Here is a 14,629-nt window from a genome sequence, read left to right as displayed (position 1 = left end):
TTTTTTTACAAATTCAATTATATGAGCGGGCTTCGGTTTACCACCATCCTTTATTATTATACACGATACATTGATCTTGTAACTCCAAAAAATTTCTTGATCGGTAGGTAAAAAAGAAACGTTGAGAAGCAAGCCCGCTTCTAACTCCACCACAACGGAAGGTGACGACCATGCGCAGCTCGTAAGACGTTTTCCATTAACAATAAATATGGTAAAAGGGGTAAATCCAACTCAACTTCGAATAAATTTTTTCTTTGGTTTAAACTCACAGAGACCGAAAAAAAAAGAAAAACACAGAGACGACTACGAGACATTGCGCGCGGTTTACGTTTGACACGTTCGGTTTCTAAAGTAAAACTGATTATGAGTTACGCGATACAATGCTTTCCTCGCCGGGGCGGAAGTGTCAACTTACGACAATCGGCGCGGCGCATCACCAAGTAAAGTGCAATGCACCTCGCCGGCGGGAGTGTCAAGTTACAATCAATGCTGAGCAATGGAATAATTGACCTAAATGAAATGCTATACATATATATAATTAATATTAAGAAAGTAAAAAAAAATAATACAAATTATAAAATTTTTTAATGCGTTTTCATTAACAAAAATGATGTAAGTGAAAAAAAAATACATTTAAATAAAAGAAGGAAATGGTTTAAATAATACAATTTAATTTTCCCAATTAACCCAATTTAAATATATTGAAACGTTTAAGAAATATATAAAACTTACTTATTTAATTGAATTTAAGCGGATTGAATTGATGGCTGTAAGGTGAAATAGAAACAACAAAATGATGTGTTTAAGAAATACATTTGTTATTATTTAATTTTTAAGAATATATAATTTTTATAATACAATTACATTTATATTAATACAGATGAACATCAGGGTCATCGGTCGGAAAGTTTTTACGTTTCAAGCTTCTTGACGAAATCCAATAAATATACAGGGTGTGTTTTACCAATGTCTTTTGCACCCTTATAAATTATAGACATTTTGCTAAGTTCCATAATTTCTTCGTCGGTAATATCTTCTGCGATGCGTCTTGGTAAATAAATTACGAATCCAGCCTCCAGTTCAAGTACCACGGACGGCCAAGAACACTTTTTAAGCCGTTTCGCACACTTAATCGGGTATGGAGTGTCTGTTTGAAGCGCAGAAATTGATTTTTTCGGTGGGAAATTGCACTGACCCAATTGACTTAGACGAGACATGATTTGTTTCGTAGATTAATAATAATAAAACGTAACCTGTTAGCTTGGAAATAGCTGTCATACTAAATAAATTATTTAGAACATGTAATTATATGTATGAAAATAATGGGGGTGGGGAAATGTGTAATAGAAGTTTCTAGAAGGATGATGCAATTCGCACGTCAGGTGTTATTGTTATCTAAAATGCAAATCAAGCAGTTTTTGTGTAATAGAAGTTTCTAGAAGGATGATGCAATTCGCACGCAGGTGTTATTGTTATCTAAAATGCAAATTAAGCAGTTTTTATTATTAAATCACCAAAGTTATGTAAAGTTCATTGAACCTCACCAACACTTGTTTCAACATGTTTAAACTTGTTTAAATTAAAATAAATATAATTTTTTAACGCAAGTATTCGTCAACATTCTTAATAGTAGTAAGTTTAAACTCATGAAATCATATCAATATATTCCATTAAGTAATAATTTATTTCAGATAAATTTTGCAAGCAAAATTCTCGAATTAATTTTAACTTATCCTTCGAAAATTGAGTGTTCATAATAAAATCAATGTAATCATTAAAATGCAAATTGTCTAATACTTTTAATTTGTATGAAATTAAAAATTCCTTAGATAAAATGTCTTGAACTTCCATCAAGGTTAATATAATCGGAATAAAAAAATTATTTTCAGGGTCCATATCTTCATATGTGATGCACACACAATTCTCAACGTCTGCAGTAACTCTAAGAATTCCATCCGCTAACGGTATAATTTGGTCAGAAAAGTTCATTTTAAAACGAATGATTTTAAATACATTAATCAATTGTTCCCAATCTTCACGTAGAAAAGAGAGTATATGTGATTTCGATTCTACATCATTCCAAGATTTAAAAATCAATTTCACACATGTTATAAAACCTCTCGCCACACTAATACCAACTTTTATGTTAAATCTATCGATCGAATATAAGGTTTCACCAATAAATTTATTTTCTTTCTCTATATCATCACGAAACTTCTTCCATTGTTTATTAATTGATACCCAGTAAGGGCTTTCAGAAATTTCACACCCAGTGTTAACATCCATATTTCATCAAATTTAGTTGTAAACTGAATACATTAATTTTTTAATTATATGATATATCTCACACCCCCACCCTCTCCCAATAAATTTTACAACTATTATAATAATAAAACTACAATCAATTTTTTATTTAAAAATTATTATATTTACAACTTAAATACAAGTAACATTATTGTGATTATATAAAAATTTTTGTAAAATTAATACATTGTTTTGTGAACATACTGCTGGAGAGCCGGTGTGGAACCAACATTGATTGTTGGATGAATTTAATTTAGTCTCATCCTCTTCCGCAAATTCTAACGCAATATCCGTTAGTATTGAATTGCTGTTACGTGTTTTCAAAAACTGCTTCTTTTGATTTCCCTTAACAAATATTTGATCGTAGGAGGAAATTAAGGTATCAATTACATTTAGACCTTCTGATTGATTTATCCACCCATCGCTATATAGCAACCTGTGATGGTTGCGTTCCAAATATCTCACTGATCTTCGATCTCGAACGTTTAACTGTTGGAATGGTATACTAGCTTTTAAGTGTAAATGTATTATGTAGTCGGTGGTGATATCCACAAGAGTAAATTCTTTAACTTCGAATTTAGAATTGATGTAAAACCCCTGAACGTCTACAACCGCGATTTTGAACTTCATATTGTAAACTAACATATGACCTCATGTGTAATTTAATTTATAATTACAGATACCTCCCCACTCAAAGGTTTGTATGTATACATGGATTCTTGGAGTAGTATACAGTATGCTTTTGTATCAGGCGGAAAATCTTTACCGCTTTGAATTTCGATACGCACCTCACATGATGCGGATGGGGCGGCTTCTTCATCGTTATTCTTAGTGGTATCCACCACGAATAAAGGTCTTTTTTTAAAGCTTGCGAAATCCATAATCGGTTGTTTTCGAGATGTTTCCCAAATATATGGTTGAAATTCGGTATACATTTTATAGAGTTCAACATAATTTTCTTTCGCAAACTCCAAATTCATCGACTCGAATGGATAGCAGTATGAGTTTAGATATACTTTAAGATCTATAATGTTCAAGTGATCGAAAAGTGTACAATCTGAATTCGGCTGATCCTTTCGATTGGTTTGGAATGCAACTATAACGTATTGAGGTCTACCTCTGTTAGTTGTTGACGTGACCGACCAAATCTCTTTATTTCCCTTTCTCATTGAAGGTAGCTCATAAAAAGACCACTTCCGAAACGGTACGGGAATGTTTGCGTTTTTATTTAAACCATCTAACAGCTTCATCTTTATAGATGGGCTTGGGTACACATGTTTCGCCAACAATGTAACCGTTTTTACAGTAAACTCTGCGGTGCTAGAATCGGCTTTTGATGTAGATTTATAACAATTGGAGTCAGTACGACTTCTAACAAATCTAAATTTGAAGCGACCTCTCATAACGTGATTATAGTCCCTAAATAATCCGAAAATATGACTTAATGGGATTTGAAACGTGAAATCCTTGTTCGCACTAACTGTGGGCAAATTTCCTTCGGGTGGCCATTTTAAACCAGCTATTTCTAAAGATTTGCATTCCACTTCGTTTTGTTGAAGTAGGGTTCGAATCAATGATGTTAAACCGGGTTCACGTACCCGTTCGATTTCAGTACCGTTATGCTCAAATGCGATATACTCAAATAGATATGTTGGTAAGTTGTGCGTTAGCTGGATAGTATCAGTTGGATCGTTTAATTTTTCTTTGTAATCTCCCTCAATACGTATATAACTTTCGAAGAACGAAAATAAAACATCTTCTTGGTTTAGTTCAATGGTGAATATATCGTTATTTTGAAAAGAATTTGTGGAAGGATGGTAACTATGCACTTCTTCTCTAGCGATCGAATTATCCACGATGGGTTCGCGGTATATATTTAACTTTTGTGTAGACATGATAACCCAACTGCTCGAGAAAACGTCTGTTGTCCGCTCGCAATGAAGTCTTTCTTTTAACTGATCTAGATGTTCTCTTTCCACCTGAGTTATAATGTTTTCTTTTGATAGATGAACGCTGTTGAGGATCGGTGGCTTTTAATTGGAACAACAGCCCCATTATGAAGTTCGTTTTAATTCTAATCTAATAACAATTTCTTCTCCACGAAAGTTTACCAATTTACCACGCTGATCAAGTAATCTTAGTGTAATGTTCGATATCGGACGATCGGTGTCCACTGGCAAATAAATGGGGTTCCTTGGCTCTATATTTATACTGAAACCAGGATCCACAGTTGGAGCGAATTCATATAGCGTGTGAGATAATTTGTTATTGTAATACGAGCCGGAAATTATATTACATTCCACTCGAACGGATGTCACACGTATTATATTTACCGGAAGATCTGATTTATGCTTTATCGATACATCTAGTTTACGATTGGAAAACCCCAATATAGAAGCTATCGTATTTGGTTGAGAGAAATCTATCTCAAAATAATCGCTTTTTATTTCACACTGCAAGGTGTTATTGTTAGCCTTGAGTGAAAAAAATTTTTCAGGATCATCAACCGTATTCAATCCGATACGACGTAAAATCTCTTTTTGTAAAAATTTCTCAATGTCCGTTATTTCATATGCACCAGTAGGAATTTTGATTTCCTGTGGTAATGCCCCCTCGTCTATAGTTGATTGTCGGCTTTTATTAATGGGCAATTTTTCGGTAAAGTAAAATTTATCGTTTACTCCTTGTTCAATGTTTGGTATACTGTTATACGTATAGAATCCAATAAGACCAAGCGAGTAACTCGAGTTAGGGTCTAATTCTATAGGCGGATAATAGTCTTCGGAGATTTCGCTTTTTGTACTGACCAGTGTGAACGTCTGTGACATTTTCACTCAAATGAGTTATTTCTTATGTTAAGTAGGAAATTTATACATAATTGACCGCAGTTATACGGGTTATCCTTTTGAAAATTATCGTGGTTATACACAATTTGACATTTTTTAAAGTATTTTAAAAGTTCTTTAGGTGGTTTTAGATCTCCATAACTGTCGAAATATAACACCCTATTGCCAATTTTTTTATAGGCTACCCAATGGGTTCCGCTACCTCGGTGATCATCTAAATTTACAACAGCTGACTCATAATATTTAGGACCTTCTTTAGGCAATCCATTTCGCATATACACTCCGCGAAAATTTGGAATTTTAAGTGTTTTAGCGTATTTTATTATATCGAGATTTGTTAGAGGTCTATTAGGTAGCCTAGTTACAAGTTTTTTTGTTGCTTTTTACTTAAATATAAACCCAATCCTTTTTTATATTTTTTAATATAAAGTCCACTTCCGGTTTCGCCAATCGCGATAGCTTCCATCGCCTTATTGTGTCGTTCAGCTTCTTTCAACTTCTCTTTAGCCTCTTGACCACTCTTCACCGCGCGATACACACCAGCCGCGCTGCCTGATAACGCTCCGAGAGCTGATAGTCCGGCAAATATGGCTGGTAATATCGGTAGTATACCACCACTTGTAATAGGTAACGGGATTGTACGCGGAATTTTAACTTTTTTCTTTCCACCCGCGGATTTAACAGCTATACGAGCACTTTTCAAAGCTAATCTAGCCGCTTCCCGTAAATTATCTGTTGTTTTGGGTAAATCTTTAGCGATTTGCTTTACCAACACGCTTTTAAATGCTATCGGTTTATTTTTTTTATCTTTTAATCTTTTAATTATTTTTTGTCCCTTATGACCCATTCCCAATTTTCGTTTCACTTTCATAGCGTTTGTAACTAACCAAGCTGATGCTTTTTCCCCCAATGTCGAATCTTTCGCTTTCACTCTCCCCCAAGCGTTTTCCTCCAAACGTCTATCGGCCATGCGACGTTGTTCTAAAGAATTATTGTCCGAATACGCTATATCGTGTTCTCTACAAGCCCGATCTAATGGATTTATTCCTTTATCGCCTCTAGCCAAACGTTTCTTCAATTTTGTTCCTGGTCCACAAAATTGATAGCCTGGAACGTGTAACTCAACGGGTAGTTTATTGATAAGTGTATTAAGTATTCCGCTTCCCCCCGCCGTCGCAGATGTACTATCTCGAGTAAACAGCATACTCAACTGATGCGGTTTACGCTTTCACATCCCTTATATACCCGCACATGAAGATTAAAACTCATTTTAGTTTTATAATGCGTGTAGTGCAACACCCATCTCTCACAATGTCATTAACCGATCTCGATCGGTTAACGATGATGAAACCGATAACCAGTCGTAGGCATGGCGATCTCATACCGAACAGTATACGAGCAATAGTATGTGGTCCGAGCGGATGTGGGAAAACCAACTTGATGTTAAATCTCATTTTCGATAAAAATGGTTTAAATTTTGAAAATATTTATATATACTCAAAATCCTTACATCAACCGAAATATGAATTTTTAGAAATGATTATGAAACAGTTACCCGAAATAGGACTTTATAGATTCATCGATAATGATGCCGTTATAGATCCGTCTGAAGCTAAACAAAACTCAATTTTCATATTTGACGATGTAGCATGCGATAAACAGGATAAGATTCGATCATTTTTCTGTATGGGACGACATAATAATATTGATTCGTTCTACCTTACGCAAACCTATACGCGGATACCTAAACACCTAATACGAGACAATGCAAACGTCTTAATTCTATTCAAACAAGATGAGGTTAATTTAAAACATGTGTATGATGAACACGTTAACACCGACATGAAGTTTGATGTTTTCAAGGACGCTTGTAAACGGTGTTGGAATGATGATAAATATAACCCTATGATTATTATGAAAGATTTTGAAGTAAAGGATGGAAGGTATCGTATAGGAATGGATAAATTTATTTACCCGGACTAAATTATTGCATTGTTATCTGGTATTTGTGAGAGTAAGCATGTCACATAACGATGAAATGACTAAGCGTTCCATACGTGAGAGGGATAAAGCTATAATTAACATAACAAATACTATTAAGAAAAAATATTTAGCGCTTAAACTCGGTCGAGAAAACGATGACCGTCTTATCGCTAAACTACATCAGCCTTTAAGCGATTCATTAAAAGATATGACTAATAAATTAAGTGAAGTGAAACCTTCTTCTTCTGTACATTACCATCACCACTATCAACCTACTGATGATGTCGGTGTTGACGTTAAAACGAAATTTGATGAAACCGATTTTAAAACTCCGGCATTTAGGAAAAAATTAACTTTTCCTGAAAGTGATGATGAATTTAAAACGCCGCCGGATGCAAAACAAAAATTGAAGGCGGAGGATTTACCTATAGAAAATCTACCGAATCAAATTCGGGATTTATATTATACGTTTGGTAAAAGAGGAGAAATTGATGAGAGAATGGGTATACGTTATGATCCTGATGAAAACGATTGGATGATTGGATCGAAGACTGTCCAGTTTAAACCTTCTCATATTGTTCTCGGAGGCGAAAAACGCATACAAGCCTCTACGGGGTTATATGAACTTATACAGTTAAAACGACCTACGAACTATACCGAAGAGGATCTACAACGTTACAAATCTGTTCTAGCGTATACGGGTGCGCATAAGCGAAATTTTACGGGTCCTATAGTTGGAAATAAATCGTACAAGTATACTAAAATTATTAAACCTTTATTTACATTTAATAAGTCGGGGGATGGATTAATACCCGGACGACATCTTGAAGTGAACTCGAAAATCGTTGAGTATAAATATTGGGATGATGTTAACGAATTGGTAGATCGATTGAAATTGTTGTACGCTTCACATGCGGCAGGAAACAATTCCCATATTAATGAAATCACATCCATTATAGAAGAACTGAAGGAGAGCGGCGTTATATAATAATAATAATAATAATAATAATAATAATTTATGCGTACCAATGAACGGTGGATCAAGCGTGAGTGGTGTGAGCATTGATAAGTTTGGTCGTACATTACGTTCTGCGCGGAATAAAGTATTGAATGATGAGAATTTAACTACATCTCAACGCCATATTGGATTCCCTTTAACCGTAGATGGAGATTATGATATCCAGGGGCGTAAACTATCTAACGTTCAACAACCGACGGATGAAAATGATTGTGCGATAAAAATTTATGTAGACGAAATATGTGAAACATTGAAAGCTACAATCTTAAACGAAATTAAGGTCATAATAGCGGACGTTCAAAGAATTATTGGAGATCATAGTAAACGTATACATCAGGTGTCAACAAAAATTGATATTAAAAACTCTACACTCTTACGCGACATTAAAAAAATTAACGCGGAAATCCTATTAAATGGTCAGCAAATTACAACTCTAACAAAATCATTCAACACTAATTTAAATGCATTTGATATACTCACAACAAATCTACGAAATGGGATACAGGGTGTTGCAGATCGTCTACTTGATATAGAAAGCACTATAAATTCACGACTAGATATATTGGAGAAAAAAAAGTTGGACCTAATCCATGAGCGTAAGAATGCAGGTATCGAAAGCGAAACAAACTATAGTTGAAGAACTTCATCGTCCCGCTAGACGTTTATTTCCTAGACGCAGAACTATATTGAAGGGAATCGATGATTTATGGCAAGCTGATCTTATTGAAATGATTGAATTTGGTAAAATCAATGTTGGACATAAATACATCTTAGTGGTTATCGATTGTTTTTCAAAGTATCTCTGGATGCGGCCGTTAAAAAATAAATCCTCAACAGATGTAATACACGCGTTACGTTCAATTCTCTCTGAAGGTCGTGTACCTAAAAATCTACAAACTGATCAGGGAAAGGAATTTTACAATACACACTTCAAAAAGTTGATGATGGAATTTAAAATTAATCATTATTCAACGTATAGCGTAATGAAGGCTGCAATAGCTGAACGCGTAATTAGAACCATAAAACAAAAGTTGTATAAAATGTTTAGTCTTTACGGAAATCATAAATGGTTACACTTATTGGATGCTATTACAACTCAATATAATAATTCAAAGCATTCAACCACGAAAATGAAACCATCTCAAATAAATTCGAAATCTGTAGAAAATAAACTTCTCAATACGGTGTACAATCATATTAAAATTGCCGGTAAGGGAAACTTTAATGTTGGAGATGTAGTTCGCATTAGCAAGCATAAGCATGTCTTCGATAAGGGATATTTACCCAACTGGACCACTGAGTTATTTAAAATAGTTAAAACACAAATTACGAATCCAATTTCTTATTTATTAGAAGATATGAGTGGACAACCTATTAAAGGAGCTTTTTATGAATTCGAACTTCAAAGATCCAAACAACCTGATGTGTATCTTGTTGAAAAAGTGTTAAACAGAAGAAAGAATCAAGTGTTCGTTAAGTGGTTAGGATTCGATTCATCCCATAACAGTTGGATACCGAAAGACAATATCGTTTAGGTTTAAATGTTTTTTTCTAAGTAAAACGTATATTTACTTTACATTATTGTCAACTTAAATATTAATAAATCCTATTATTTATTTAAAAACTTTTAATTTATTACATCCTTATAATTAATTAGCGTTTTAAATTTCTATTTATCCGTATTTCATTTACACCAATAATTCTATTGCTCAGCATTATTGTAACCACAATGTAATTTAACACTTCCACTGACGTGGTGCATTGAACTTTACTGAACCTCGACGATTTAATAAAAACTGCTTAGTTTGCATTTTTATCTAATATAAATACCTATTATTTCTAGAAACTTTTTACTTCACAGTCATCTGTGGTACTCGCAAAATCAGCAGTTTTAATAAGCGGTTGCTCTCGTTAAAGTTTATATTTGACACTGTCAATTTCAAATCTCTTTAAAGATGTTCGCGTGCGATAAGTGTCAAAAGTCGTTCACTGCCAAAAGGAACCTCGATCGGCACACGCGACTTTCGCATACTAATAACGTTAAGAACGAGTGTTCTTTATGCGATAAATCTTTTTCGAGATTCGATAGTTTTCAAAGACATAAAAGATTAGTGCATGGTTTAGAAGTTGGTCCTCAGCGTCAAGCGCCACCTCCAGCAATGGCAAATTATTCGAAAGTGAAATCCACCATCGATGTACCACCATCTACATCATCGGCGGTGAGGTCAATTTTGCAACCTTCTAAACGTCTTCCTCAATCGCTATCGGGTGATAATGGTTTAGAAGTTGGTCCTCAACGCCAAGCGCCACCTCCTGCAATGGCAAATTGTTCGAAAGCGAAACCCACCATCGATGTACCACCATCTACATCATCGACGTCGGCGGTAAGGTCAATTTTGCAACCTTCTAAACACCTTCCTCAACCGCTATCAGGTGATAATAGATCAAAGCTATGCGATTTGTGTGGAATTTCTTTCACAAATCATATGGCTTTGGAGTCACATCTCAGGATGAATCATACGATAGAGGTTGAGAAAGGTGTTGAGAAGATTGCAACTTGTTACAAAGATCGAGTTGCGTCTTATAAAATATCCGGAGATCGTGATGATGATGATGATGATATCTCCACATATCTTGCGCGTTCCCGAAATACTGTCGGAAATATTATCACATCTTACATGAACCTGAACGGCTCGGTGAAGGTGCAACTCGAGCTTTTATCCATTTTTATTAAAACAACAATTAATGAAAATGGAGATGAGACCGTTACCGCGTCCGAAAAGAATTTTAATACCAAATTCGAAGTAATTACACAATTCGCCGATTTTATTGAAACTTATGATGAGATGGTGGCAAGTATTAACCATCAAGCTGAAGAGTTTCAGGAGAGGGGGTCCGGTTGGGCCTTCTTCTCTATTTCATACCTTCTTCTAAACATCAACAAATTCCAACCTATACCCGGCTCGTCGTACATCCCGCTTCCTGAATCAATCGCTACCAAGAAAGCGTGCATCAACATCAAAAACTACGATGACAACGCTTGTTTAGCTTGGAGTCTCGTATCTCATCTGCGACCGGTTGAAAGTAATAGAACCTTAACATCATCGTACCCGCACTTTTCAACCGTATTAAATTTAAAAGATATAAACTTTCCCGTGCATTTAAAAGACATTCCTAAAATTGAACAATTAAATAATTTAAGTATAAATATTTATGAACTAGTTAAATCTTCCAAAGAATACGTGGTGGAAGGGCCAATTTATTTTACAAAAAATCGACGGGATACCCATATAAATTTACTTTATTTATATGAAAATGGACACGGACATTACGTTTTAATTGTAAATCTATCACGTTTGATTTCTAAACAAGTATACAACCACGGTCATTCTGTACACCTTTGCGATGGTTGTTTAACACGCTTTTCCACACAAAAGTTGTTAAACGATCATCAACTGCATGATTGTAATCATATTAAAACCATTTTACCATCGAAAAATGTGCGCTCAAGGCCAAACTTTCTAGGTTCGTATACGCCTGAAAATATTTTACAATTTAATAATTATAAAAATACTCAAAACGTTCCCTTTGTTATATATGCGGATTTTGAATCGATTTTAAAGCCGGTAGAGTTTTGCGAACCTAGTACTTCAACATCTTTTACCGAAGCGGTAGATATACACATGCCGTATAGCTTTGCTTATTATATCGTTTCAACATCCGATGTTAAATATTATAAATTCGAAACGTATACGGGCCTCGATTGTGGTAAAGTTTTTGTTTCAAAATTAATCGAGGACGTTAAATTTATTTACAACGAATATTTAAAATGTATTAAACCAATGCTACCTCTAACCGCTGAAGAGGAATTGAAATTTAATTCGGCTTCGTTATGCCATATTTGTAAGTCACCGTTTGATGGTTTTAATCAGAATAAGGTTCACGACCATTGTCATATTACCGGCAGATTTAGAGGTGCCGCACATTCAACGTGTAACCTTAATTTCAAACTCCCTAATTTCATTCCGATATTTCTTCACAATTTTAGCGGGTATGATTCACACTTATTCGTAAAGGAATTAGCTGATATCGATTCGGAGGGTGGTATCGATGTTTTACCCAACAACAAGGAAAAATACATTAGCTTTAGTAAAAACGTTTTAGTTGATCGCGTTAAAAAACAGCACAAAGATGATTTTGAAAACGTCTACATGAAAATGCGCTTTGTAGATTCATTTAGGTTCATGGCATCCTCTCTCGATTCGCTCGCCAGCAATCTTGTGGACGATGACTTTATCCACGTTAAAAAATTTTTCATACGTCACGAACAGTTTAAATTGTTAACAAGAAAGGGTATTTTTCCTTATCAGTATATTGATTCTATTGATAGATTGGGTGAAACATCATTACCCTCTAAAGATGCTTTTATGAATAAGCTGAGCTTCGATGGTATAAGTGAAGATGAATACAATCATGCGCAAACCGTTTGGCGTACATTCGGGTGTCAAAATTTACGTGAGTATTCAGATCTATATCTAAAGACCGATGTACTTTTACTTGCAGACATCTTTGAAAAGTTTCGAGAGGTTTGTTTTAGTACTTATGGGTTAGACCCTGCCCATTATTATACAGCGCCAGGTTTATCTTGGGATGCTATGCTTAAGTTCACGCAGATCAAACTCGAACTTTTAACAGATATAGATCAGGTACATTTCATTAAAAAGGGAATTCGCGGGGGCATCTCGTTTTGCGGTCATCGTCACGCTAAGGGAAATAATAAATATATGGCCGATGGTACTTTCAACACCGATTTACCTTCAAATTATTTAATGTATTGGGATGCAAATAACCTCTATGGATGGGCAATGTCTCAATATATGCCCGTTAATGAGTTTGTTTGGTTGGATGCGGCCCAAATTGGAAGTTTCGAATTTAGAAACGTATCCGATACCTCAGATTACGGGTATATATTGGACGTTGATATTGAATATCCGCGCGAATTACACGATTTGCATAACGACCTACCATTTCTAGCCGAAAATATATGCCCGCCAAACTCTAAAAGCGTAAGCGATAAAAGACTTATTCCAAATTTATTTAATAAGAAAAATTATGTAATTCATTATAGAAATTTAAACCATGCCGTCGCTCACGGTCTTATAGTTAGAAAAATTAATCGTATTTTATCTTTTAAACAATCAGCTTGGCTTAAACCTTACATCGACGTTAACACACATTTACGTCAAACTGCTAAGAATAGTTTTGAAAAGGACTTTTTTAAATTAATGAATAATGCGGTTTTCGGTAAAACTATGGAAAATGTAGATAAAAGGGTCGATGTGAGGTTAGTGACAAGTTGGGAAGATATACGTAAGAGAACGGGTAGACCAAAATTAGGGGCACGTAGTCTAATTGCTAAATTAAATTTTAAAAATATAAAAATTTTTACGGAAACATTTTCGGCTATTCAAATGGAACATCTGCATGTGGTTTACGATAAACCCTTATATGTAGGGTTTGCAGTTTTGGAAATTTCTAAATTACTTATGTACCAATTTTATTATGATTTTTTGAAACCTAAATTTGGTTCTGACATTCAATTGTGCTACATGGATACCGACAGCTTCACTGTGTCCATTACCACAGATGATGTGTATGCATTCGTAAAAGATAATTTAGAACGCTTCGATACGTCAAATTATCTTCCGGATAATGAGTTTAGCATCCCACTACAAAATAAAGCGGTATTGGGGTTGATGAAAGATGAAAATTCAGGTAGAATCATGTCAGAATTTATTGGTTTACGTTCTAAATTGTACGCTAATAGGGTCTGTTCCGGCCGTATCACTAAAAAGGCTAAAGGTGTAAAGAAGGCTGTGGTTAAACGCAAAATTACCTTTGAACATTATTTGGAATGTTTAACGTCAAAAAGAGATATTTACATGAAACAATACTTGTTCAGAAGTCAAAAGCATAGCATATATACCATGCTACAAAATAAATTGGCTCTTTCATCACGTGATTCGAAACGTTATATTAATGATGATGGGGTGAGTACATTAGCGTGGGGTCACTATCGTATCAACACTCCATTATCATAAATAGTTTATATTTTTTGATTATATAATTGTAAAAAAAGGATTTCGATGGTTGAATTGCGAATCGCGTTTAAATGTAATTTTCTATTCCCTTTATGTTGTAAGTTCAATTCGGCCACTAAGGTATTTGTTAACGTTACTCCATCGAAATCCTTTTTATTATTTAAATTTTTGATGTAAATCCATTTTAGTTGTAAGTTAAATTCTGCTGTTATTTAGTTGACTTTTAAAAAATTATGTTTAATTGTAAATTTAAATCATATGTGCCTCAGTTACCTTTTAAAAATCGAAGTGTTCACATCGTGGTCATAATGTCTTGGACTGACTTTCGGCTTAAACTGAAGCAGTGTTTAAATACCGATTTCCCAGAAGAAATTACC

General features: G+C 34.6%; 2 protein-coding genes across 2 annotated transcripts; one reads left to right on the top strand and one right to left on the bottom strand.

Annotated features, from left to right (window-relative positions):
* Positions 1-2,966: 2,966 nt before the first annotated feature.
* Positions 2,967-4,199, bottom strand: LOC139431382 (uncharacterized). The gene has a single exon (XM_071199041.1). The coding sequence runs from the start codon at positions 4,197-4,199 to the stop codon at positions 2,967-2,969; it is 1,233 nt and encodes a 410-aa protein (XP_071055142.1).
* Positions 4,200-10,106: 5,907 nt separating this feature from the next.
* Positions 10,107-14,252, top strand: LOC139431381 (uncharacterized). Its single transcript, XM_071199040.1, has one exon. The coding sequence runs from the start codon at positions 10,107-10,109 to the stop codon at positions 14,250-14,252; it is 4,146 nt and encodes a 1,381-aa protein (XP_071055141.1).
* The last annotated feature ends 377 nt before the right edge of the window (positions 14,253-14,629 follow it).

Source organism: Onthophagus taurus, chromosome 8 (assembly GCF_036711975.1).
Source record: "Onthophagus taurus isolate NC chromosome 8, IU_Otau_3.0, whole genome shotgun sequence".
Lineage (NCBI taxonomy): Eukaryota > Metazoa > Arthropoda > Insecta > Coleoptera > Scarabaeidae > Onthophagus > Onthophagus taurus.
The sequence above is the reverse complement of the archived record's forward strand: the minus strand, read 5'-3'. Positions and strand labels throughout refer to the sequence as shown.